This window comes from Pelophylax lessonae (genome assembly GCF_965119305.1).
Source record: "Pelophylax lessonae genome assembly, chromosome: 5".
Classification (NCBI taxonomy): Eukaryota; Metazoa; Chordata; class Amphibia; order Anura; family Ranidae; genus Pelophylax; species Pelophylax lessonae.
In genome coordinates, this window is record NC_138772.1 from 251,248,584 (window position 1) to 251,275,494 (window position 26,911).

Below are 26,911 nucleotides of genomic sequence, written 5' to 3' on the forward strand. Positions count from 1 at the left end.
CGGCTAGGGATGTAGAATGAGAAGGCCGCCCCCGCTGGGAGGGTCTTATCAGGATTGAGCTAGACATATGACTGTCTTAAATTGTATATATGTGCAGAAGTGCCTAATCATTTCTTTCCTTTGCAGAATGCCTAACAATTACTAGTTCGTTTAATCAGGATCCCCTAAAACGTACCTGTGCCCTCTTTGTCCAGAAATGTTCACGAGTCCCTCGGCCGTCCGGGATTCTCCCTCCTGATTGGCTGAGATACAGCCGCGGCCCCATTAGCTCCCACGGCTGTCAATCAAAGTCAGTGCGCCAATCAGGAGAAAGAGGGGGCATGGCCAAACGGCAGTTCCGTGTCTGAATGGACACACGGAGCTGCAGCTTGACTCGGGTGCCCCCATAGGAGCGGCATGGAGCAGGAATGAGGGACCCAAGAAGAGGAGGATTCAGGCTTCTCTGTGCAAAACCAACTGCACAGAGGAGGTAAGTATTACATGTTTTTTATTTTAAAAAAAACGAGTCTTTACAATCACTTTAAACTTACAGGACTATAGTTACTTGGTAAAGACTTTGATCCCTTTTTAAATACAGGCACCGCATTGGCCTTACACCGATTCAGTAGTACTATTCCAGTCATTAAAGAGTCCCGAAAAATTTGAAACAATGGCTTTGAAATGATAGAGCTTAATTCTTTATTGAACAGTGGGTGTATGCAATCTCGTCCAGGTGCTTTATTCACCTTTATGCTGTCTAAATATTTTTTGACCATATCAATTTTGACCCATTGTGGACCATTCGGGGCTGTGTCAATACCATCCCCATTATAGACATGAGCTCCTCCATGTTCCCAGTCACCCACTCTAGAATGTTTAGTAAATGGTCTTCATTCTCATTGAAAACAAAAATAAATGTTTTAGCTGGATTTGTGTATTGGGTTAAATATTGTGTACTTGTAATATACAAAGATTTACATATAATATGTCACTTGAAACCATACCAACACCACCTACTTTTTTTTTTCTTTACCAGAGAAATAGCAGTATGTATATGTTGCAGAATGGAAGCATTCCAGATGAAAGCAAAGTACATGGTAATATATGTAAATTTCACTTACGAAAACTGTTTATTATACATGTCCTGTCAAACTATCCTGGGGGGTCCTCTTTACCGTTCATGTGAGAACAATCTGACATCTTTGGATGGTTTTGAATCTGATCTATTATCAAGCTATGTGTCCTACTGTGTGCTAGGGAGCTTCTATCCATGTGAGTTAAGACTATTCTATTCATTTAGGAGATCATGGAACTCTGGTAAGCCTCATTACACTCATTTTTGGTGATGGTTTATTACACTGGTGGAGGATGCACTGATTTATTCAATTTCTAAGTGAAGAATAGGATCATCACATGGATTTTGAGTTACAAGTGAACATTTTGTTTTCAGTTTTGTTTTGTATATTTTAACATTAGTTTCTTTGGTATATTACTAATCTTTGCACTATAATTACTTTGTTTAGCACAGCATAGAGATGGGAAGGCCTGGCAAAAAAATAGAAAAATTGGGGAAAGAAACAGTGTTTTTCTGTTTTTTTTCCCAGAAGAATTGGAAAAAAAGAAATAAGTGTGGAATATATTATTTTACAATTATAAATATAATATCTATAACATGGTATTCAAACTATATAACATAAAGACCTTATAATAAGATTTCTGAGACTTTATGTAAAGTCTTAAATTATGATAAGTTTTCTCAGCTGAAGACAAGCAAATTCTGGAATACAGTTCAAGTAACACTGTAATTCTCAATTCAGCTCTCAAACAAGAGAAATATGCACATCTGCCACTAAGAGGCACTACAGGGGAAATGCTTCAGTTTAGTTTGCTGTGGACTCCATCTTGTACCTCCTACAGTTAAATGATTGTTGGGATACAATGGATGGTAGTTTCACTCCTCTCAGGGTCTAATTAACAGGTAAGAGCGTACATTTTTCTGACAAATTAGTATATCTTTTTTAACCTTTAAATGATTCCTGTTAGTTTTCTCCACCATCATAGAATAAGGTTGCTCTATAGTCTAGTCAGTAGATTTTTTCTTTTCCTCCTCTTAGTAAAATGGTGAGACCAATATCTAGAGTTTGGAAATATTTCCACAGTGCAATTTCTGCTGAGAACAAAGCTAGAGATGTAAAATTGGAAAAAATGGAAAGTTGGGGAAAATTAAAAAAAAATTCAGTGTGGAGTAGTTTTACAAATTGAATAAATTGAGTAATTTTCTTACACTGGGAGGGTGAAATACAGTGTATATAAAACAACTATGCTTCAAATAAAAGTACGGCTTTTTCAGTAAATAAACTAAACTTGCTTTTTAAAATGATTTTTTTTATTACAAATGTAATGAAATGTTCCTAACATATACATTCCTTGTTTACTATACATACGAACAGGTAATCCCCCCCCCCTTCCCTCAATAATTAAAACACTACCTGTCAATATTAATTTCCAGTTATTGACAATGCTAATCCAGAAGTGTTTATTGATCTTGCTTGATCAATTTTCTGCTGATTTTCAGGTGTCATTTTATCTATAACTGAAGGTATTGTGTATTTTTTTGAGCCAGTGTTTTGCAACACTTCTTTCTTTATTTAAAGATGCTGCTGATGAAGAAACACTTTGTGATGCAGTGTTAATTTCGTAGACGAAAATATTTTTGTCATAGTTTTCATCAGCTGCTGTTGATGTTTTCGGTGACAAAAACTAAACAAAAATAAAATTCCAATTAAGTCAATTGATGAACTATTAAGAAAATCAATTTCAATTGAAAATGTTACGAAGGGAAGGACATTTACCCACCTGAACTTCCAATTTCCTCAGCGCTCCCCCTGTCTGTTAAAGCCCCAGCCCCCTAACTCTATTGGCAAGCTGTATTGGTTAAGAGACGCAGGCTTCCATCAATCCTTTCCCTTTCCTGTGCGGTTCCACACATTACACATGATTCACACTATCTCTAATATGTTTACTATTGGTGCTCTCTGCCTGCCTTTTCTAAATCGGCAACACAATTCAATCCTCAGCCTATAGTACATTCAAGTTTTAACATGTATTGCACTATTGCACTACCACATAAGAATAAGTAGGAGCCATCTACTAAGCTGCTGAAAGAAAAAAAGTGTTTCTTATTTTTTTCTTATTATTTCATGTTGGTAATATATTCAGGTAATATGTGACATAGCATTACAGCCAATAGAGTTTACAGTTTTTATTTTTTTTATATTTTAAAGTTGCACTTCTGTTTGTCAAAAAACAAATTGTTATTTGATTTTTACTTCAGGAGTATATGAGTTTGGCAATTCTAGAGAAATGCTTAAATAATGTATTACAGTTTAACTAAACTGGAAATTTTAGTCGACTAAAATATGACTAAAACTAAAATTACATTTTAGTCAAAAGAATATAACTAAAACTAAATCAAAATTTGATGTAAAAATTAACAATTTTGTGAGGATTCAGAAGCAGCAGAAAGAGTGCTTCTGGAATGAGAACTCTGGAGGAAAAAGCTACTTGCATTTTTATTCTGGTCCTCATCATTTCATTCCATAAAGTATTTTAAATGTCTGTAGAGCACCTCTGGCATCCAAGGATGTGTTCTGGCAACCCTGTAGCCTTTGGAAAAGAACATTTCTTCTCACAATATTTGAAAATGTCAGCTTTGCTCTCAGCAGAAATTGCACTGTGGAAATGTTTCCAAACTCTAGATATTGATCTCACCATTTCACTGAAAGAATGAAAAAAAAAAAACTGTGATAGTGGAGAATAATAATAATAATAATTATTTAAAGGTTATAATGATTGACATATTAGTCATGCAGATGTACCCTCTTACCTGTCACTTAAGGCCTGAAAGAACCAAAACTATTGTATCCTCTACTATATCCCAACAATATCCCAACAATTACCCAATTGTAAAAGGTACAATATGGATCCCACAAGCAAACTAAACAGGAGCCTTTCCCCTGCAGTGCCTCCTAGTAGCAGAGTTACTTGAATTGTATTCCAGGATTTGCTTGTCTTCAGCTGAGAGAACATGCAATAATTTAGGACTTTATATAAAGCCTCAAAAATCTTTCATTAGGGTCTTCATGTTATAAACTTTGAATACCATGTCATAGATATATTATTTATGATTGTAAAAGAACATTTTCCACACTTTCTTTTTTATTTTTAACTTTTCAAAAAAAAAAATAATAATTTGTCCCCTAATTATTCAGTTTTTTTTTCTTCAGGCCTTCCCATCTCTAATCCTCACTGACCCTTAAACTCTGTGCACTATTTCATCTTCACCTCTGCACTTTGTGCATTACTTACTACTGACTCCTAAACTCTGTGCGTTAATCCTCAATTGTCTGTGTTACTTTGATTATTACTTAATCCTGGCCCCTGAAGTATGTGTATTATGTAGTTCTAACCCCTGAACTTAATTGACTTAATCCTAAACTCCTGATCTGTCCATTTTACTTAATCCTGACCCCTGCACTCTCGGTGTTACTTACTCCTGACTCCTTAACTTGTGTTATTTAATTCTGACCACTGAACTCTGAGTTATTTGTCCCTAACACCTTCCTTCTCTATGTTACTTACTCCTGATCCCTCCACTCTGTGTGCTACTTAAATCTGACCCCTGCACTCTATACTTTACACTCATTTGATTCATAGCAGTATATGCTTAGGTAAATGAACCCAATTAAATGTGTCAGCGTTTTCAGTATTGCACATGTTATAAGGTTTTTATTTTGCTGAAATGAGCTGGAGTGTCCTAACCAACCAATGTGCCATTCAAATGTGCTCTCCTGTTTTTTTCCCTTTGTTTGTTTTTTTTTTTTTAGTTTGGTGTATTATAAAGAAGTGAACATAAGTAACCACAAGAGTTTACAAAGTGTGTGCAGTATAAAAAAATGAGGTGAAGGGTTAACACATATGTCAAGACGAAAAAAAAAAAATGACATACAGTATACCTCTGAAATACATGGACATACCTGCTAGTACAGAATACAATAGTCAGAAATGCACTTAGCTTTTAAGCCCTATTGTGGGCTGTCAACACATACAGTATCTCACAAAAGTGAGTACACCCCTCACATTTCTGTAAATATTTTAACATATCTTTTCATGTGACAACACTGAAGAAATGACACTTTGCTACAATGTAAAGTAGTGATTGTACAGCTTGTTTAACAGTGTAAATTTGCTGTCCCCTCAAAATAACTCAACACACAGCCAATAATGTCTAAACCGCTGGCAACAAAAGTGAGTACACTCCTTAGTGAACATGTCCAAATTGGGCCCAAGTAGTCATTTTCCCTCTCCGGTGTCATGTGACTCGTTAGTGTTAGAAGGTCTCAGGTGTGAATGGGGAGCTGGTGTGGTAAATTTGGTGTTATCACTCTCACTCTCTCATACTGGTCACTGGAAGTTCAACATAGTTGCAGAGTTACATAGTTAGTGAGGTTGAATAAAGACATCAGTCCATCCAGTTCAACCTATGATGTGTGTGTGTGTTTGCTGTTAACCGTACGTTGTATACCCCTGTATGTTGTGGTCTTTAAGGTGCCCATCTAATAGTTTTTTGAAACTATCAATGCTCCCTGCTGATACCACTGTTTACGGAAGAGAATTCCACATCCGTACTGCTCTCACAGTGAAGAACCCCCTGCGTATTTTAAGGTTAAACCGCCTTTCCTCTAGTTTTAGTGAGTGGCCACGTGTCTTATTGTATTTCCTTTCTCTGAATAGGTTTTTCCATATGCTATGTAATAAGTTCAGTGCTTGTAGTCTTTACTCATAGCTGATGTCCTCCATTCCCCTAATTATTTTTGTTGCCCTTCTCTGGACTTTCTCCAGTTCCAGCACATCCTTCCTGAGGACCGGTGCCCAGAACTGGACAGCTTACTCCAGATGTGACCGGACCAGAGTCATGTAGAGTGGGAGAATAATCTCTTTATTTCTGGAGTGAATCCCCTTTTTTATACATCCCAGTATTCTGTTGGCTTTGCTTACAGCGGCTTGGTATTGCATGCCACTGCCAAGCCTGTTGTCTACCAGTACCCCCGGTCCTTTTCCATCCTAGACTCACCCAGAGGTTCCCCCCCTAGTGAGTAGCTTGCTTTCTGGTTTCTGGCTCCCAGGTGCATTACTTTACATTTTCAACATTAAACCTCATCTGCCATGTAGTTGCCCACCCCATTATTTTGTTCAGGTCCGCTTGTAAGGTTTCCACATCCTGCCCAGAAGATATTGGCCTGCTTAGTTTAGTATCATCCGCAAATACTGAGATTTTACTCGATATCCCCTCCTCTAGATCATTTATGAATACATTAAACAGGATTGGCCCCAGGACAGAACCCTGGGGGACCCCGCTTTCCACACCCGCCCAATCTGAGTACTCCCCATTAATCACCACCCTTTGCAACCTCCCCTGGAGCCAGTTCTCTATCCAGGTACTCACCTTATGGTCCATACCTACCTTTCTTAGTTTGAACAGTAAGTGTTTGTGGGGAACGGTGTCAAAAGCCTTTGCGAAGTCCAGGTACACCACATCCACAGGCTTACCTTTATCTAGGTGGCAGCTCACTTCATCATAGAAGGTTAATAGATTGGTTTGGCAAGAACGATTTTTCATGAATCCATGCTGATTACTACTAATAATACCGTTTTCATTACTAAAGTCTTGTATGTGGTCCCTTAACATCCCCTCCAAAATCTTGCAGACTACTGATGTTAGGCTGACCGGCCTATAGTTACCCGGGATATATCTCGGCCCCTTTTTAAATATTGGTACCACGTTGGCTTTTTTCCAATCAGCTGGCACCATACCCGTCTGTAAACTATCCTTAAAGATCAAGAATAATGGTCTGGCAATCACCTGGCTGAGCTCTTTAAGAACCCTCGGGTGCAAGCCATCCAGTCCCGGTGATTTATTTATGTTAAGTTTCTCTAGTTTAGTTCTAAGTCTATCTTCTGTTAGCCATGGTGGTATTTCCTGAGGTGTGTTGTTTAGTTTGGCCTTACAAGCTGGGTTAGTGTAGCCCCCCCAATTATTTTGTGAAGACTGAAGAGAAGAAATTATTTAACACTACCGCCTTTTCCCTGTCCTCTGTGGCCAAAACTCCCTCATCGTCTTTTATGGGGCCAATGTGTTCTGGCCTCGCTTTCTTACTGTTTATATACTTAAAGAATTTCTTGGGGTTCTTTTTACTCTCTTCCGCTATATGTCTCTCGTGTTCTATTTTGAACTCTCTGAGGATCTGAAAAAAAGAATTGTTGCTCTACATAAAGATGGCCTAGGCTATAAGAGATGTCCTAGACCCCGAAACTGAGCTGCAGCACGATGGCCAAGACCATACAGCGGCAGGTTCCACTCAGAACAGGCCTCGCCATGGTCGACCAAAGAAGTGCCCGTGCTCAGCGTCCTATCCAGAGGTTGTCTTTGGGAAATAGACATATAAGTGCTGCCAGCATTGCTGCAGAGGTTGAAGAAGTGGTGGGGGGGGGGGAGTCAGCCTTTCAGTGCTCAGACCATATGCCGCACACTGCATCAAATTGATCTGCATGGCTGTCGTCCCAGAAGGAAGCCTCTTCTAAAGATTATGCACAAGAAAGCCCGCAAACAGTTTACTGAGGACAAACAGACTAAGCACATGGATTACTGGAACCATGTCCCGTGGTCTGATTAGACCAAGATAAACGTATTTGGTTCATATGGTTTCAAGCGTGTGTGGTGGCAACCAGGTGAGGTGTACAAAGACAAGTGTGTCCTGCCTACAGTCAAGCATGGTGGTAAGAGTGTCATGGTTTGGGGCTGCATGAGTGCTGTCTGCACCGGGAAGCTACAGTTCATTGAGGAAACCTTGAATGCATACATGTACTGTGACATACTGAACCAGAGCATGATCCCCTCCCTTCGGAGACTGGGCCACAGGGCAGTATTCCAACATAACAGTGGCCAAGACCATACAGCAGTTTAACAGGGCAGGTTCCACTTCGAACAAGCCTCGCCATGGTCGACCAAAGAGGTTGAGTGCACATGCACAGCATCATATCCAGAGGTTGTCTTTGGGAAATAGACGTATGATGGCTGCCAGAATTGCTGCAGCGGTTGAAGGGTCAGCCTATCAGTGCTCAGACCATACGCCGCACACTGCATCAAATTGGTCTGCATGGCTGTCGTCCCAGAAGGAAGCCTCTTCTAAAGATATTGCACAAGAAAGCCCGCAAAACAGTTTGCTGAAGACAAGCAGACTAAGCACATGGATTACTGGAACCATGTCCTATGGTCTGATGAGACCAAGAAAAACGTATTTGGTCCAGATGGTGTCAAGCTTGTGCGGCGGCAACCAGGTGAGGAGTACAAAGACAAGTGTGTCTTGCCTACAGTCAAGCATGGTGGTGGGAGCGTCATGGTCTGGGGCTGCATGAGTGCTGCCCGCACTGGGGAGCTACATTTTATTGAGGGAACCATGAATGCCAACATGTACTGTGACATACTGAAGCAGAGAATGATCCCCTCCCTTTGGAGACTGGGCCGCAGGGCAGTATTCCAACATGATAACAACCCCAAACACACCTCCAAGACGACCCCTGTTTTGTTAAAGAAGCTGAGGGTAAAGGTGATGGACTGGCCAAGCATGCCTCCAGACCTAAACCCTATTGAGCATCTGTGGGGCATCCTCAAATGGAAGGTGAAGGAGCGCAAGGTCTCTAACACCCACCAGCTCCGTGATGTAGTCATGGAGGAGTGTAAGAGGACTCCAGTGGCAACCTGTGAAGCTCTGGTGAACTCCATGCCCAAGAGGGTTAAGGCAGTGCTTTAAAATAATGGTGGCCACACAAAACATTGACAATTTGGGCCCTATTTGGACATTGTCACTCAGGGGTATACTCACTTTTGATGCCAGTGGTTTAGAAATTAATGGTTGTGTTTGAGTTATTTTGAGGGGACAGCATATTTCCCACTGTTATACAAGCTGTACACTCACAACTTCACATTGTAGCAAATTTCTTCAGTGTTGTCACATGGAAAGATATAATAAAATATTTACAAAAAAGTGAGGGCTGTACTGACTTTTGTGAGATAATGTAGGATTTTTGTGGACTATGTGGTGTTAGCTCTGTCAATTGGTTTTTGCTAAACTATTCTCTGATCACTACAACATAAAGTTAATCTTTATGTAGTCCAAGATAACAACCAGGAGGGCTAAATGAGCTCTTTAAGATAACACAGGAAGTATGTAGACAATACAGGACTTTGATTTGCATTTCATGACAAGATCAACAGGATTTTTGGAACTGATCAAAAAGATTTAACCAAAATGTGTTCAATGGTACATTTAATCAAAAAGAGGTAAATAAGTTCATTGAGTTTTCAAACACTTTAACTACAAACTTTAATGCAAATTTTATTCACATAGAAAAGGACTTCGATCCAGAAGAAACAATGGAATACGATACTCAACTTGATCGCAGTATTACTTTTTTAAATTCCTTGACAGAGAATAAAGGGAATGTGGATCCTGCATCTGGTAATGCTATTTATAAATTTAACATATACTTATCAGTTAATGTTTTGTTTTATGTTATTTGCAGTTTTTTTTTAATCTCGACTACACTTGTCTGTAAAAAACTTAGTAAACTGAAAAAATAATCTAATCTTTGAGCCTTGACAATTTCTGATAGTATCAAAGGTTACATAGTATGTGAGGTTGAATAAAGACAATAGTTCATCCAGTTCAACCTGTGTAGGTGTGTGTGGCTATAGTCATCTCACATACCCCTGAATGTTCTGATCCTTGAGATGTACGTCTAAGAGTCTTTTGAAAGCCACCATACTTCCCGCAGAAACCACCCCTTGTGGTAGAGAATTCCACAATCTTGTAGCTCTAATAGTAAAGAACCCCCCACGTTGCCTGAGATTAAAACTCTTCTCCTCTAATCACAATGTATGCCCTCGAGTCCTCATGCACTCTCTACGACTGAACAGCTTTTTTTCTATGTCGAGATCACCATTGAGATATTTATAAATTGCTATCATGTCCGCCTCTCAGGCGTCTCTTCTCCAGGGAGAATAAATCAAGCGATTGCAGACGCTCTTCATAATTAAGGTCCTCCAATCCCATAATTAGTTTAGTTGCCCTTCTCTGGATCCTCTCCAGCTCCTGAGGACTGGCGACCAGAACTGGACAGAATACTCCAGATGTGCATGCTATTGCCTAGTCTATCATCTACCAAGACTCCCAGATCTTTATCCATTTTTGATTCCTCCAAGGGTCCCCCCCCCCCCCTAGCGTGTATTGTGTTTTTATGTTTTTAGTCCCCAAGTGCAAAACCTTACACTTCTCCACATTAAACCTCATTTGCCATGTCGTAGCCCACTCCGTTTTTTTGTCCAGATCATTTTGTAGGATATCTGCTTCATGCTGTGTAGTTATTGCCCTGCCCAATTTTGTGTCTTCCGCAAAAACTGATATAGAACTACTGATCCCATCCTCAATGCTGTTTATGAATAAATTGAACAAGGTTGGTCCCAGGACTGAGCCTTGGGGGACCCCACTTACCACCTCAGACCAGTCTGAGTATGCGCTGTTTATTACCACCCTTTGGACATGCCCTTTTAGCTAATTCCGTATCCAAGAGCAAACCCTGCGGTCAATACCTGCAGACCTTATTTTAAAAATTAGGCGCTTGTGGGGAACTGTATCAAACGCCTTGGCGAAATCCAGGTACACCACATCCACTGGTCTGCCCCTATCTAGCTCACAGCTCACCTCCTCGTAGAATGTTGAGAGATTGGTTTGACAAGAACGCCCATTTGTAAACCTGTGCTGATTACTGCTGTTGTCTTTAGCAAACTCTACGATATAGTCCCTTATCATCCCCTCCAGAAGTTTACATACTATCGATGTCAGACTGACAGGCCTATAATTACCCGGGACATGCCTCTGCCCTTTTTTGAATATCAGTATCACGTTAGCTTTCCTCCAATCCCCTGGTACATTTCCTGTCATAATACTATCAGCAAAGATCAGGAACAGTGGTCTAGATACAACCTTACTGAGTTCATTGAGTACTCTCGGATGTACGCCATCCGGGCCTGGTGATTTGTTTGCGTTAATTTTATCCAGCCTTTTCCTCAGTTAGCCATAGCGGCAAGTCCTGTGTAATACTACTAACCATACAGTCATGGTCAGTGTACCCCTCCTTTTCCTGAGTAAAGACTGATGAGAAAAAGGCATTCAGCACGGTTGCCTTTTCAGTGTCCTCTGTAACCATCCCCCCATCTTCGTTAATTATGTGAGCAATATGCTCTGCCCTAGCTTTTTTTGCTGTTGATATATTTAAAGATTTTGTTTGGGTTCTTTTTACTACCCTCCGCTATTTGTCTCTCAAAGTTGATTTTAGCCATTTTGATTTCGTATTTACTTTTCTTATTTGCCTCCTTGTATTGCTCGAAAGCCGAAACTGTGCCCTCTGATTTATATTTCTTGAAGGCCATTTTTTTTCCCCTTATAAGTTTTTTCACATTACAGTTTAGCCAGCCAGGTTTGGCCTTGTCTCTTCTAAATGTATTTCCCATAGGAATGCACTGCAGGATGCATTTGTTTACCCTTTCCATCAATGAGCATAATTTTGGAAAGTTTGCCCTTCTGAAGTTTAGGGTTCTTATGTTCCCAGCTTGCCTTGTTATATTGTTATTTACGCTAAATGTGATCATCCTGTGATCGCTAGATCTCAGGTTGTCGTAGACTCCTACCTCCGAGATTAGGTCTGGGTCATTAGTAATCAATAGATCCAGGACTGCATTTACTCTAGTAGGAGAATCCACCAACTGTGACATGTAGTTGTCCTGTAAGGTTACCATGAATATACAGGCCTTCTGTTAGTGTGTATTCCCCTCTTCCCAGTCTATGTCGGGATAATTGAAGTCCCCCAATATGATGACTGATCCCAGTTTTGCCAATTTACCCAACAGTGATATAAATTCCAGCTCTACCTCCTCCCTTTGGTTGGGTGACCTAAAGCAAACCCCCACAATTACTTTTCCCATTTCTTCTTCCCTCTGGAGCTCTACCCACACGGATTCTAACTCCATACTCATCCCTTCCATAATATCATTCATCTCTATCACTCTTACATTATCCTTGACATAGAGACATACCCCTCCCCCTCTTTTTCCTACAGGTTGACCTGTACCCCCTCCTCCTTTCTATTTAAAGCGGAGTTCCGGCCCCAAAATCGACATAGTCGATTTTGGGCCATCCGCTTGCTTCTAGGTCACCTGAAAAGGAAATGGATAGTTACGATTTTTTTTTTTTTTTTACTTACCTTTTAATTGCAGAAAAATATACTCACCTTTCTTCCACTTCCTCCCTCGGTGGCCGCGGCCCGCGCCGTCACTTCCGCTTTGCAATGATTCCTGGGAGCTGAACGTCATTGCTCCTAGGAATCAATGCACCTGCACCGGCCCTGACGTCAGTTCCGGTTCAGGCGCGTCATACGTTGCTAAACAGCTTCTGGGCAGAAGCTGTGCAGGGATGACGCTGCAGCCCCGGAAGTGACGGTGGGGCCGGCACAGTGCATCGTGGGATGGAAGAGGACGCAGAAGAGGATCGCGCTGGCTTCAGCTGCCCACACCTGAGATGGCAGCGCTGGAGAAGACATTTTCAAGGTAAGTATTTCTTCTAAAAGGTAAGTGCAAACCGGGACAGATCAGAGGCTATCCATTGTGGAATGTACTAGCCCTGACTGTCCCGGGGGTATTTTCATTGACAGTCTGTCATTGAACCAGGAAAGTCAGCTTAAAAATTTGATTTCATGGGTGTCACTGTACTAGTTAATTGTACGGTATTTACACGTTTGCAGTCAAATTCAAGAAAACGCCCACTATATAGTAGGTTAATGTGTTACCATTCACAAAGAATTCCAAAAAAAAAAAAAATACTTCTTGTGACGGTACTCACCGTCACTGAGACTTAAAAAACTATGTGACAGATAAATTGATGGTTTGGACTGCTTCAGTTGATCAGACTTGTAACAGATGCATGTCATCAGCTCAAACACCTTTCTTCCATGGATTGTAAATCATGTTGATTTGCTCATCTATTGTTTACTGTGGGTTCTCAGTATTTACACTATGATATGTATATTATATCTTGTTTTACCCTTGGTGCCGGCAGTCTGGGCTTCCAGGCTGACTTAAAGCGGAGTTCCGGGCACAAAATCGGTATTTTTTTTTTGTGCCCCTCCGCTAGCTACACATAACCTGAAAAGGAATTGGATAGTTATTTTTTTTTTTTTTGTACACTCACCTTGTAATCGAAGATCGTAAATACTCACCTCAGGGTACTTCCTCCTCCAGCGCCGCGGCTCACCCCGTCACTTCCTGCCTCGCGATGATTCCTGGGAGCTGAACGTCATCGCTCCCAGGAATCAATGCGACGGCACCGGCCCCGCACGTCACTTCCGGGCGACGCCGCATTCCCCTGGGCATGGCCAGAAGCTGTTTAGGAATGCGGCGCCGCACCGGAAGTGACGAGAGGGGCCGGTGCGGCGCATTCTGGGAGAAGAAGATGCGGAAGAAGACACCGAAGAGGACCGCGCCGGCTTCAGCTGCCCACAAGAGAGATGGAAACGCTGTGGAAGAAATTTTCAAAGTAAGTATTTCTTCTTGCAGGTAAGTGCGAACCGGGACAGATCAGAGGCTAGCCATTGTGGAATGTGCTAGCCCTGACTGTCCCGGGGGTATGTTCATCAAAAAATGAGATCTGTGCCCGGAACTCCGCTTTAAGTACGCTGAGCTAATTAGCATGTGAATGATAACCTTGACTAGATGGGATTAGCCATGAGTCAGCTGTACCTCGTTAGCTATTCATTGTGTTATGTTTTTATGTAAATATTCAGGTCATTGTTCATGTAGTGACTGTCATGCTTCTCAAGTGTATAAAAGTCTGCTGCTTGTTTTAATAAAGGAGTTAGTTGCTTTAGAGACATACAAGCTAAGTTCAGGCTAGTTTTTGTATGGGGGGCGGCTGGAATATCTCTATATGTCCAGACTGGAGGAAGCCGTATACTGACGGAAGACCACAAGCATGGTGTGGGTCGACGGTTCCGTTACACTTCTTAATCCTTTGTTTATTTGGAGCATATGTATATGTATGACTCTACGGGTGGCCTCTGTTGCATAAAATAAATGGCTATGAGAAGAGTAGGAATAAATTGAGAGGAAGATTTCTGAAAGTATATTACCATACAATGCAGATTTTGGATTTTAACACACTTTTGGGACAGACACATGCTCAAATCTAGTTGACAACTGATCAAATCTGCCAGCACAGTGAAGACAGAGTAGTTATGTTAAACGTTACTCTATAGCCCCCCTCCAAAACAATATAAAGCAGGGGAAAACTAGGTAGGATTTTAAGCAAGTAAAAAGCACAACTAAAGAGATAAGCAGCAAGTTTTATTTTTTTTTTAGCTTATGCTATGTTAATGGGAACATGTAACAAATATGTAGTAGGTGTTATCCAACTTTGGCTGCAAAGGTGAAAAAAAAACTTTAATTTTCCAGAGGTATGTGCCTAGAAATATCTACATTTTTTTTCCAGACAGGTGTACTTAGTGTAAACCTGTGGTAAGTGTATGGACATACAGTACTCTTAATAAGCAGTAATTTTTTTCAGGTTAAAGCGTAACTCCACTTTTGTTGAGAAAAAAAACATTACCCTCTGGGTGATCTATGTACATTAGAAGGTTTTTTAGCAAACTTTGTAGCAGATTCCTACCTTGCGTTATTCTGAAGAAATCCCTGTGTGTTTGTCTGTAGCCATGTGGGAAAGTGAGTCAAATGGGAGTGGTTTCTTAATTTTCAACCAGTTGTCCACCTGCAGGGCTCTAATGAGGAAATCTGCTGGGCCTGCATCCTTTTAGACAGGATTTCTTATTTAAAGTATCTCACTAAAAATTACATATTTGTTGCAGGGTAAGCCTGAAATTTGACTTGAATCTTAGGGCAGACTTCTGGGAAAATTGGTGAGCCAATCAGACAAGCAGGAGATTATGTTTCTGGGGGGTGTTCTGTACACATTCTGTGTACAGAACAACTCAGAGTAGCCATATTGTATTGCATTTTCAGAAAAGTACAGAGCTGCAGATTGAATAGGAAAGGTAATTTTTAGTAACATTCAGTTACAATGTATTGTGTTGCAATTGTATACGCTATAATATTATTTCTTTATTTGCTATTTTTTTCCCCACAAAATTGGAGTTACCTTTTAACTATATTTTCTGCAATTACAATACAACCTGTTGATATATTGTTGAAACTTGCTGTGCTCTGAACTGAAATCTCAAATGAAGTTACCAGCTTTTCCATACACCTTCTATGAACTGCGAAGAAGAGCTAAACCAATGTGTTCAGGAATGGGGATCTCTAGTGAAAGGGCCCTGGATGTGATTTAGTTCTACTCTAGGTCTTTTACCATGCCCAAATTAGGTAACCTGCAGTGCATCTTGGGAGCCCACTGTAACAGAAACGTCGAACCACTGTGTTTGTGGGCTTCCATCAGTATACGGCTTCCTTCGGTCTTGAACATAGATATCAGATATTGTAGCAACCCCCCATACAAAACTAGCCGGCGACAACTTAACTTGTACAAGTTCTGGAACCAACTACTTTATTGAACAGTCTCACACTCAATATATGCAGACATGAGTACATCCCCCCTCCTGGTCAAATTACCCCACCAGGTCAGGTAAGCCTGATTACATTATCATGCAGATGAAATTGTGTACAGAAATAGAATTGCCGACTACGCCCTTGTCAAATGTGTGGTCAACCTTCCGTAGTGCAACTTGTGTGTACAGAAATAGAATTAACCTGAACTAATTATCTAGCCATCTGGACAGAAACATGTGAGTTCATAACAAATAACAATGGGACAGACAGGCTTAACAGAAAACACATCACACCTTAATACACAGACAATAGGAAGAAACCACCAGTAACAGACTGTCCGTCTCTGACATTGAAGAACATGGAACAGAGGCCAATGTGATTAGCTCTTTCAATTAACATGTTCAGAATCAAACAGGCCAGGAATTGTCTTCATATATTTCTTGAGATATATGGTTGATAATAATTATTGTCGCATTTGAAGTAATCCATACCATATTCTCAGTGTCCATTAAGTACCTGTCCACCCTGTGTCCCTAATAGACACAGGGTGACTTACGCATAAGAAGGGCCTAGGGGGCTGAGAGAGGGATTTCCCAACCTCATTAAGGTAATCGGTGTTCCAAGGGCCCCCCAACCAAAGTGACTCCCATCACACCCACCCTTTTTAAAAAAGAAAAATTACAGACACAACCCCTAGCCTTTTATGATGTGAATACAGAGTACACTTACAACAGAACTTAGACCAAACAACTCTTGAGATAGATCCGATTTACAGACCAATCCTAAATGACTTAATATACTAACAGGTAAAAATAAAGATTTTACCAAAAAAAAATATACTAACAGGTCCAGCACTCTATCACATCTGTCACCTTAAGAAATGAGGTAGGAGTCACCCATATGTAATACTTATTTTATGGGAAGTAGTTCAATAATACCTTGAAATATGTGCTGCCAAAAACACACTTTTTTTCCCAAAGTAAACCTGTCACAAACCTGCATTAGTCACACGAGTAGATGCTCAAAAGCGTAAAAGAGCTTACCTACAATGTCAAATTTATCAGTAAATCAAAATGTAGGCAGTTGACTATTCACAGAAATTTCAACTCTCTGTAAAAGTTAATTTTAGCCTCTGAGCCTTACACCTTCTGAGTCTTTCTATTTTTCATCGATGATGCTTTTTATAGCAAAGGACCAGTGGAGGCAAGCCTGTATTCTATAGGAATAGTCAAGATTAGCACATCATTTAATTTCCCTATTTCTCTCTTCTATGGATGATTTTTGATGTGCAGTTTTACTGAAGGTGACCTCTGCATATGTCATTTTTGAATTGCATCAGATGCTCATTTTGAACTTTTTTGACAGGTTCACTTTAAAACATTATACATTATTTCCTGCCTTACTGGTTTAACAACTTGACCTCCTGAGGATTTTACCCTCTTCATGACCCAGCCATTTTTTGTTATACTTTAACTTTGCGTTACTTTAACTGAAAATTGCACAGTCATGCAACACTGTACAAAAATTAACCACCTCAATACTAGGCACTTTCACCCCCTTCCTTCCCAGACCAATTTTCAGCTTTCGGTACTCTCGCACTTTGAATGACAATTACTCAGTCATGCTACACTGTACCCAAATGACATTTTTATCATTTTGTTTGCACAAATAGAGCATTCTTTTGGTGGTATTTATTCACCACTGGGTTTTTTATTTATTTTTTGCGATATAAGCGAAAAAATAACGAACATTTAGAAAAAAAAACAATATTTTCTACTTTCGGTTATAAAAGAAATCCAATAAAATCAAATTGTGTCATAAAAGTAGGCCAGAATGTATTCTGCTACATGACTTATCCCGATAAGTGTATGATAATAGGTTTGTGTGAAAGGTATAGAGCCTACAAGCTAGGCTATGTATCATTGAAAATTGATCAATCCTGATGTACTAACTACCTATCTCATTTCTTGAGGCCCTAAAATGTCACAACAGTACAAATACCCCCCAAATGACCTCTTTTTGTAAAGATGACAGTTCAAAGTATTTATTAAGAGGCATAGTGAGTTTTTTGAAGTTGCAATTTTTTTTTGCCTACAATAGTTTGGGTATTGAAAACATTTTTTTTTCCTAAAAAATTGTCATATTAACAAGTTATTTCTTTCAAATGGCATAGATAAACTTTTCTTTTTTTTTTTAGATTAAACAATTACACCCCAAAATATATTCTGCTACTTCTCCTGAAAATGGCGATGCCACGTGTGGGACTTTTCCACAGCCTGGCCACATACAGAGGCCCAAAATGCAGGGAGCACCATCAGGTGTTCTAAATGCATAAATTACACATTTCATTTCCTAACGACCTATCACATTTTTTTTATGGAAAACGTTGAAAGAAAATGAAAACGTATTTTTTTTTTTACACAAAGTTGTCAATTTATAAGATATTTATAACATATAGCATGTACATAGAAAAAATGACACCCCAAAATGCATTCTGCTACTCCTCTTGAGTATGGCGATACCACGTGTGAGACATTTACGTAGCCCGACCACATACAGAGGTCCAACATGCAGGGAGCACCGTCAAGACGTTCTAGGAGCATAAATTACACATTTCATTTCCAGAGTACCTATCACATTTTTGAAGGCCCTGGATCATTTTTTAGACACGTAGACAGATGTTTGCAAATGATTCCTGGGACAGATGTGTGACAGATGTTGATCAGTGGGATGACAGATGTGCACCAGATTACAGACAGATGTGCGCCAGAGGTGGCAAATAATGTGTGACAGATGACGGAAAAATGTGTCAGATGATCATGGACAGATGTGCCAGATGTTGATTACTGGGATGAAAGATGTGGTAGATGCGCGCTAGATGATCAAGGACAGAAGTGGCAAATGTGCGCCAGATGTGGCAGATGATCACGGCCAGATGTGCACCAGATGTGGCAGATGTGGGCCAGATGTGCACCAGATGATCACGGACAGATGTTCCAGATTTGCACCATATGATCGCAGACAGATGTGGCATATATGCGCCAGATGTGGTAAATTATGTGTACCAGATCAAGGACTGATGTGCGACAGAGGATCTCGGACAGATGTGTCAGATGATGTGCGCCAGGTGTGCACCAGTTGATCAGACAGATGTGGGAGATGTTTACTGGGATAGAATATTTTATTGGGACAGATGTGGGACATGTGTGGGACAGATGTGGGACATGTGTGGGACAGATGTGGGACATGTGTGGGACAGGTGTTTTTACTACAGGACACCGGGGACAGCAATCCGATCCACTTCTCCTCTGACAGAGGCTGTCAGTGAGGAGGAGAGCAGATCTCAGCTGGCAGCCAGGAATCAGTTTGTACACAGATCTTTTTCAGCTTTTTTACTCACTGGTTACTCAGATAAGTGAGTAAAGTGCAGTAAAAATGCTGTATACTCACTGATCCCTGGCTGGCAGCTGAGATCTGCTCTCCTTCTCCTCACTGACAGCCTCTGTCAGAGGAGAAGCAAAGCCGATCACCGTTAGAACGGCTTTGTTGACATCACATGATGGCTGTGATTGGACACAGCCGTCATGTGATCAGGAGGGCCAATCAGAGAGCCCTCCTGCCGAGCGGAGATGCTCTGTGTCCTAGGGACACAGACACATCGGGATCGCGCCTCTGCGCAAGCATGCAGCGGCGTGATCGCCCTCCTTCTGAAGGACGTTCGGGAACGTCCACTCAGAAGGAGGAAGCTCCCAGCCGACCGTATATATGTACAGTGGCCGGGTTGGAGGTGGTCGCAAATTTCGTTGTGTCGCAGAATTGTGTCCAGTTTTCCCAGATTTGGCCATGTTTATCTGTGGTGTCTCGGGATATGGAGATCAGTTCTTCCATTCCAGCGATCTTGTTGACCGGTTGGATCCATTCCAAGATCGTCGGGGGGAGGGTGTTCTCCAATGTCGGGTAATGCACATTTTTTTTGCATTAATCAAGTATGGTAGAAGGGTTTTGTGATACTGATTAGTTGGGAGTGCGGAGAGATGGAACAGCATTTGTGCGGGTGTATAGTCTACGGGACAACCCAATATCTCTGTGATCAGATTGTGTATTTGAGATCAGTTTGGTTGGAGCAGTGAGCAGGACCAGAATATATGTACCAGAGTGCTTATATCTTCAGTGCACCTCCAGCACTTGTTAGAGGCTGTCGGGATGAATTTCTTTAAGAGGACTGGTGTCTTATACCAGCAAGTCAGCAATTTATAGTTTTTTTCCTGGATCGAAACATTGATAGATCCTGTATGGGCTACAGTAAATATGTGTTCCCATTGAGAGTCCATGAGGTCTATGTGTAGGTCTGCTTCCCATTTAGCACACGTATGGGCTGTCTTCGGAGGTACATCAGTAAAAAGCATATCATTCATAGGTAGTAGATATTAAATGTCTTTGTGGCATAGGTTGAGTGCACAGACGTTCAAATGGTGTAAGAGTGCGTGAGAGTGATCCATCTCTATTTGCATTTTGTAGGAAGCGGCAAATCTGCAAATAGCTCCAGTGGGAAATAAGGGTGCCAGAAGCGGCAGTGGGGAAGGAAGTTCGGTCCAGTAAAGCATCAGCCTTATTGAAATGATGTGCTAGTACTGTAGGGTGTCACCATGTATCGGCCAGGAAACATGTGGACGTACCTGGGATGAAGGCTGAGTTAAGTCGGATGGGTGTTAGAGGTCCTGGGTTAGAGGAAATGGAGGCCTGTCTACAGGCTGCATGGAAACAGCTGAGCGTTGCATTAATGAGCGGGTGTTCTTTTAGATTACGCGGAATATGTTTCATTAGAAGCCAAGGGGTTGTGTGAAGGGGTAAGGTAGAAATAGTGTTTTCCAGGTTAATCCAGTCTTTTATTTTACCCGTGTAAGGCCCAGTTTACTATTTTGGTGAGATGGGAGGCCCAGTAATAATTTTTAAGGTCTGGAAGGCCAATACCTCCCTTGCGTTTCGGCCTAAGCAGTAGGTCGTATGTTAGCCTAGGGCATGCTTGGTTCCATAGGAAGTCCATACAGATTAATTTGTACCATTGAAAAAAGGATCTGGGAAGTTGAATGGGTATTGTTTGTAGGATGTAAAGGATGCGCAGGAGAATATTCATTTTTAGTAACGTTGCTCTGCCGAACTAGGAAATATGAGTTTGTTCCATGTTTTGAGATCTTCGGCGATGGTTTTGAGGATAGGCAGATAGTTTTTGGCATAAAGATTAGAAAGTTTAGATGGCAGGTGTATTCCTAGATATTTAATGGATTCATCTTCCCATTTAAACGGGAAATTGCACGTGCATTGCAGTACCAAGGATTGGGGGAGAAAGACATTAAGTGCATGTGACTTAGAGAAATTTATCTTAAAGTTAGACAGAGGTTGGAAGATTTTAAATTCCTGTAGTAAATTAGGTATAGAAACAAGAGGATCTTGTAAAAACAGTAGGACATCGTCCACGAAGGCTGCCAATTTAAAAGCGTGGTCTGCAACAGAGACACCCCTTATGCCATTATTGGTTTTGAGGCAGCGTAGGAAGGGTTCCAAATTCAAGATAAATAGGATAAGCGATAGTGGGCAGCCTTGTCTTGTTCCACCGCTTATGGAAAAGGCGCTCGACAGGTGGTCGTTCACACGAATGCTGGCTGTCTGAGTTGATAGAGGGCTAGTATGAAGTTGAGCATCCGGTGTTGCAGTCCGACATAGCACAAGACTTCCACCATGTAATCCCAGGCCAACCTGTTGCACGCCTTCTCAGCATCCAGTGACAGCATAAATCCTCTAGAATTATTAGTAGTCATCCAATGGTGGAAGTTAATGGCTTTCACGGTATTGTTGAGTGCTTCTCATCCAGGAACCCTAACCCTACTTGGTCTCGGTGTATTAAATTTGGTATAAAATGCAGTAGACGGTCTTCCAGGATTTTGGCAAAGAGTTTGTTGTCTACGTTGAGTAGGGATATTGGGCTATAGTTACTTACAGCCGTGGGATGTTTGCCATCCTTTGGGATGACTGTGATGTGCGCTTCCAACATTCTATGGAAGGGGGGTGTAGGGGAGGACAGGGAGTTGAAAGTTTTCACCAGGTATTCAGATAGAGTTTTCGGAAAATGTTTTATAATATACAATCCCGTCTGGACCAGGGCTTTTCACTGGTTTGATTGCTAATGCAAGTTCGGTCAATGTGATCGGGTTCTCAAGAAGGCTTGCATCGTCTTCTGAGATGGGCTTAGGGCTGTGCTTGTCCAAGAAGGTTCAGATAAGCTTAGTTCTGTCCAGAACGAACTCTGTATCTGTTGAGTGATGGGCAAGGTTGTATAAGTCAGAGTAGTATGTTTCGAATTGGACCGCTATATATACTTTGGGCCTTCCTTGGGCATCTTTAATGGTATGTTCGGTTGAGGCCGCTTTTTTCACTTGGACCACTCTAGTCAAGTACTTTCCACTTTTGTTGCTGAACTCATAGTACAATTTTTGTTGTAAGACAAATTTACGTCGCGTGTGCTTATTGAGTTCCGCCAGGAGGATTGTCCTGTAATGTGTGAGATCTAGATAAGTCTGTTGAGCTTGTGTTTGTTTGTGTGTACGCTCTAGAGTTTCGATTTTCTGGGTGAGTTCCTGGACCCTAGCTTGCTGTGTCTTTCTTTTTAAGGCTTTCAAAGCGATACGCTTGCCTCGTAGTACACATTTATGTGTTTCCTATAATGTAATAATGTAGTGTCTTGTGTATCGTTATTGGTGAAAAAATTTAGTATTTCCTTGTGGATGTGTGCGATGTCATGTGGTGTAGTCAAGAAGGACATGTCTAAACGCCAATATTTGATGTAGGTGGTCAGTTCAGGGAGGGGCAGGGTCATGGAAATCGGATTGTGATCCAACAGAATCATCCGTTCGATCGTAGCATGTGATAAGAGGGGTAGGTCTTTTTTGGGATAGAAAAATGTAGTCAACCCTGGAATGGTGTTGATGGGGAGAGAAGAAGAAAGTGTAATCTTTAGTAGTGGGGAATCACGTGTCATGTAAGAGTGGGTCCTGGAGTTGCAGTTTGATCTGGTGCAGGGCTCTGTATAGCAGGGAAGCAGAGCCTGAGGAAGTGTCAAGAAGTGGGCATAGGGCTACGTTGAAGTCACCACCCAGTATTGTCATACCGGTTTGAAAGCCTGTGAGCAATTGGGCAATTTGTTTAAAGAAGGTTACTTGCGCTGGGTTGGGACTATAGATGTTCGCCAGAGTCACTGGTCTCTCCTTAATTTTCCTCTTTAGAAAGATGTATCTGCCTTCAGCATCTATTATGAATCTAGTGGTTGCCAATTTATGCGTTTGGAAATCATAATTGAAACGCCCTTTCTCTTTGCTAAGGGATTAGTCGCATGGTAGACTGTGGAGAACAAGTGGTTTGCTAGTTTGGGGGTATCTTGCGAACGATAGTGTATTTCTTGTAGGTATATAATGTTGGCTTTGAGCTTGTGCATCATTGTGAGAACCTGGCTGTGTTTCTCGGGTAAGTTTAAGCCTTTCGCATTAAGGGAGACTATTTTCAGAGTGGAGGGTATTGTTCTAGAGTTTTTAGGTGGCATGGTGGGTAGCTCAATCAGTGTCAAAGAAGCGGGGGATAGTATGTCAAGGGCTTACTCGTTCGCTAAGCAGAATTATGCTTTTCTGTGAGTAGAGAATGGGAGGAGAGCACAAGAAGAAAAAAAAGAGAGGGGGGGGAGGGGTGATGACCGGAAGGAAAGAAGGAGGTAACGGGGACAGTGGAAAAATTGGTAAATGGGGAGGGGGAATCAAATGGAAGGTGCAAGAAACACCAAATCTAGGGAAGGATCAGTGATGTCTCCGTAGATGTTATTTTATTGTTCGGAGTGGTGTGACAGGAACCAAATGAGGGGGGTGTGGTTCCCATCTTGTGGGGAAATGACAGAAGGCAACAGCGAAGAGAAGGCAATAAAATAACGTGTCCGACTTGCAGGAGGAGGTTGGAGAGCTAAAACATAGATGAGCCTTCAAGGCACTTCATCAGTAACAGCTACCATTAGTTAAGTGAACAAGACGGTAGCATATAGGTTTGCATAAGATCTAAAAACATCAAAAAGAAACAGTATAAGAACAGTGTGTCAGAGTGATATCTGAGCAAACAGGGTAGGGGTTCAGTTTACCATTAGAGATGGCCTTGCGTTTCAGCCGGCGCTCGGTTCGCAGCGAATTATGCTTGTCCGCTACCCGCCAATTTTGCAAACACATGGCATTGTTCGCGGCGGCCATATTAGTTTACATTGGGGAGAACTTTGACCCATGACACAGCCTTCAGGTGGAACGGGACAGCCAATTGAAACATTTCAGCACATGGACATGCCCCCTACCTTATAAATAGACCAGAGCAGGCGGCCATTTCACATTCTGCTTTTTGTCAGCTGTATGCATCAGGGAGAGATTGCCAGACACAAATAGCTTTGTTAAGATCCACAAAAGTCCTTTTCAGGGCTGGTATTTCAGTATAGGTCTACTACAGTCTCTTTTCAGTTTAGGGACAGGTATCCAGTCTGTGCTTTAGTGACAGCTAGAGATCGGCAGTGACACAAATCGCTCTCTTAATGTCCACAAAAGTAATTTAAAGGGCTGGATTTTTTTTGGAATTGGTGTGCAGTGCAGTGCACTATATAGGGGTGTAATCCACGGTATAATATACTTTGTAATATAGAAAGCATATTATAGTGGATTTGTATTGTGCACTGTGCAGCATTGTGACTGGTGTGGTGAGCGTTGCTGCAGCAATACTACAAACAGTGACAAAAGCACTTTTAATGTATTATAACTAGTGTGATAGATCAGTGGCCCCCCAATACCACATATTGAAGTGGGGTGTTATCTGAGTATACTTTTACAAGTGTATTTGTGTCCTGCAACAATATTGCCTCTTTTGCTGTGTTACATAGTTACATAGTAGGTTACATAGTTACATAGTAGATTAGGTTGAATAAAGACAATAGTCCATCCAGTTCAACCTGTGTAGGTGTGTGTGGCTGTAGTCATCCCACATAGCCCTGAATGTTCTGATCCTTGAGATGTACGTCTAAGAGTCTTTTGAAATCCACCATACTTCCCGCAGAAACCACCTCTTGTGGTAGAGAATTCCACAATCTTGTAGCCCTCACAGTAAAGAACACCCCACATTGCCTGAGGTTAAAACGTTTCTCCTCTAATCGCATTGTATGCCCTCGAGTCCTCGTGCAATCCCTTCGACTGAACAGCTTTTTTTCTAAGCTGAGATCCCCATTGAGATATTTGTAAATTGCTATCATGTCCCCCCTCAGGCGTCTCTTCTCCAGAGAGAATAAATCAAGCGATTGCAGAAGCTCTTCATAATTAAGGTCCTCCAATCCCCTAATCAGTTTAGTTGCCCTTCTCTGGACTCTCTCCAGCTCCAACACATCCCTCCTGAGGACTGGCGACCAGAACTGGACAGAATACTCCAGATGCGGTCGGACCAGAGTTTTATAAAGTGGAAGGATTATAGTCTTATTTTTGGAATACATCCCTTTCTTTATGCATGCTGATATTCTGCTGGCTTTGGCAGCTGCCGCTTGACATTGCATGCTATTGCCTAATCTATCATCAACCAAGACTCCCAGATCTTTCTCCATTTTTGATTCCCCCAAGGGTTCCCCATCTAACGTGTATTGTGCTTTTATGTTTTTAGTCCCCAAGTGCAAACCTTACACTTCTCCACATTAAACCTCATTTGCCATGTCGTTGCCCACTCCGTTATTTTGTCCAGGTCATTCTGTAGGATATCTGCTTCATGCTGTGCAGTTATTGCCCTGCCCAATTTTGTGTCATCTGCAAAAACTGATATCGAACTACTGATCCCGACCTCAATGCTGTTTATGAATAAATTGAACAAGGTTGGTCCCAGGACTGAGCCTTGGGGGACCCCGCTTACCACCTCAGACCAGTCTGAGTATGCGCTGTTTATTACCACCCTTTGGACACGCCCTTTTAGCCAGTTCCGTATCCAAGAGCAAAAACCTGCAGACCTTATTTTATAAATTAAGCGCTTGTTGGGAACTGTATCAAACGCCTTAGCGAAATCCAAGTACACCACATCCACTGGTCTGCCCCTATCCGCTGTGCACCCCCCCCCCCCCTGTGTCTCTGGCTATTATGGATGTACTTTGAGATGTTTTTATTATTTTTTTGATACAAATAAACAGATTTTTATTCATCTTCATCTTCAACTCGGAGTGTGGCTTTTTCTCCTTACATGCCCCTATCTAGCTCACAGCTCATCTCCTCGTAGAATGTTAAGAGATTGGTTTGACAAGAACGCCCATTTGTAAACCTGTGCTGATTACTGCTGATAGTTACATAGTTACATAGTTAGTGAGGTTGAAAAAAGACACCAGTCCATCCAGTTCAACCTATGATGTGTGTGTGTTTGCTTTTAACCGTACATTGTGTACCCCTGTATGTTGTGGTCTCCAAGGTGCCCATCTAATAGTTTTTTGAAACTATCAATGCTCCCAGCTGATACGACTGCTTGTGGAAGAGAATTCCACATCCTTACCGCTCTTACAGTGAAGAACCCCTTACACATTTTAAGGTTAAACCGTCTTTCCTCTAGTTTTAGTGAATGGCCACGTGTCTTATTGTATCTCCTCTCTCTGAATAGTTTGTTCCTTATGCTAGGGTCGCCAGTACAGTATTTGTACATTGATATCATATCCCCCCTCAATCGTCTCTTCTCCAGAGAGAATAAGTTCAGTGCTTGTAGTCTTTCCTCATAGCTGATGTCCTCCATTCCCCTAATTATTTTTGTTGCCCTTCTCTGGACTCTTTCCAATTCCAGCACATCCTTCTTGAGGACCGGTGCCCAGAACTGGACAGCATACTCCAAATGTGGCCGGACCAGAGTCTTGTAGAGCGGGAGAATAATCTCTTTATTTCTGGAGTGAATCCCCTTTTTTTATACATCCCAGTATTCTGTTGGCTTTGCTTGCAGCGGCTTGGCATTGCATGCCACTGCCAGGCCTGTTGTCTAGCCAGTACCCCCAGGTACCTTTCCATCCTAGACTCACCCAGAGGTTCCCCCCCTAGTGAGTAGCTTGCTTTCTGGTTTCTGGCCCCCAAGTGCATTACTTTACATTTTTCAACATTAAACCTCATCTGCCATGTAGTTGCCCACCCCGTTATT

The 26,911-nt window shown here is 41.5% G+C and overlaps 1 protein-coding gene across 1 annotated transcript in view; it reads left to right on the plus strand.

Moving 5' to 3' along the window:
* The window catches only part of SLC9A3 (solute carrier family 9 member A3), a 342,657-nt gene that overhangs the window by 274,987 nt on the left and 40,759 nt on the right, over nt 1–26,911 (plus strand). The window contains exons 14-15 of the mRNA XM_082257740.1: nt 1,016–1,076; nt 9,447–9,557. Of these exons, the coding sequence (XP_082113866.1) occupies nt 1,016–1,076; nt 9,447–9,557 (172 nt within the window). The remainder of the gene's footprint in view (nt 1–1,015; nt 1,077–9,446; nt 9,558–26,911) is intronic.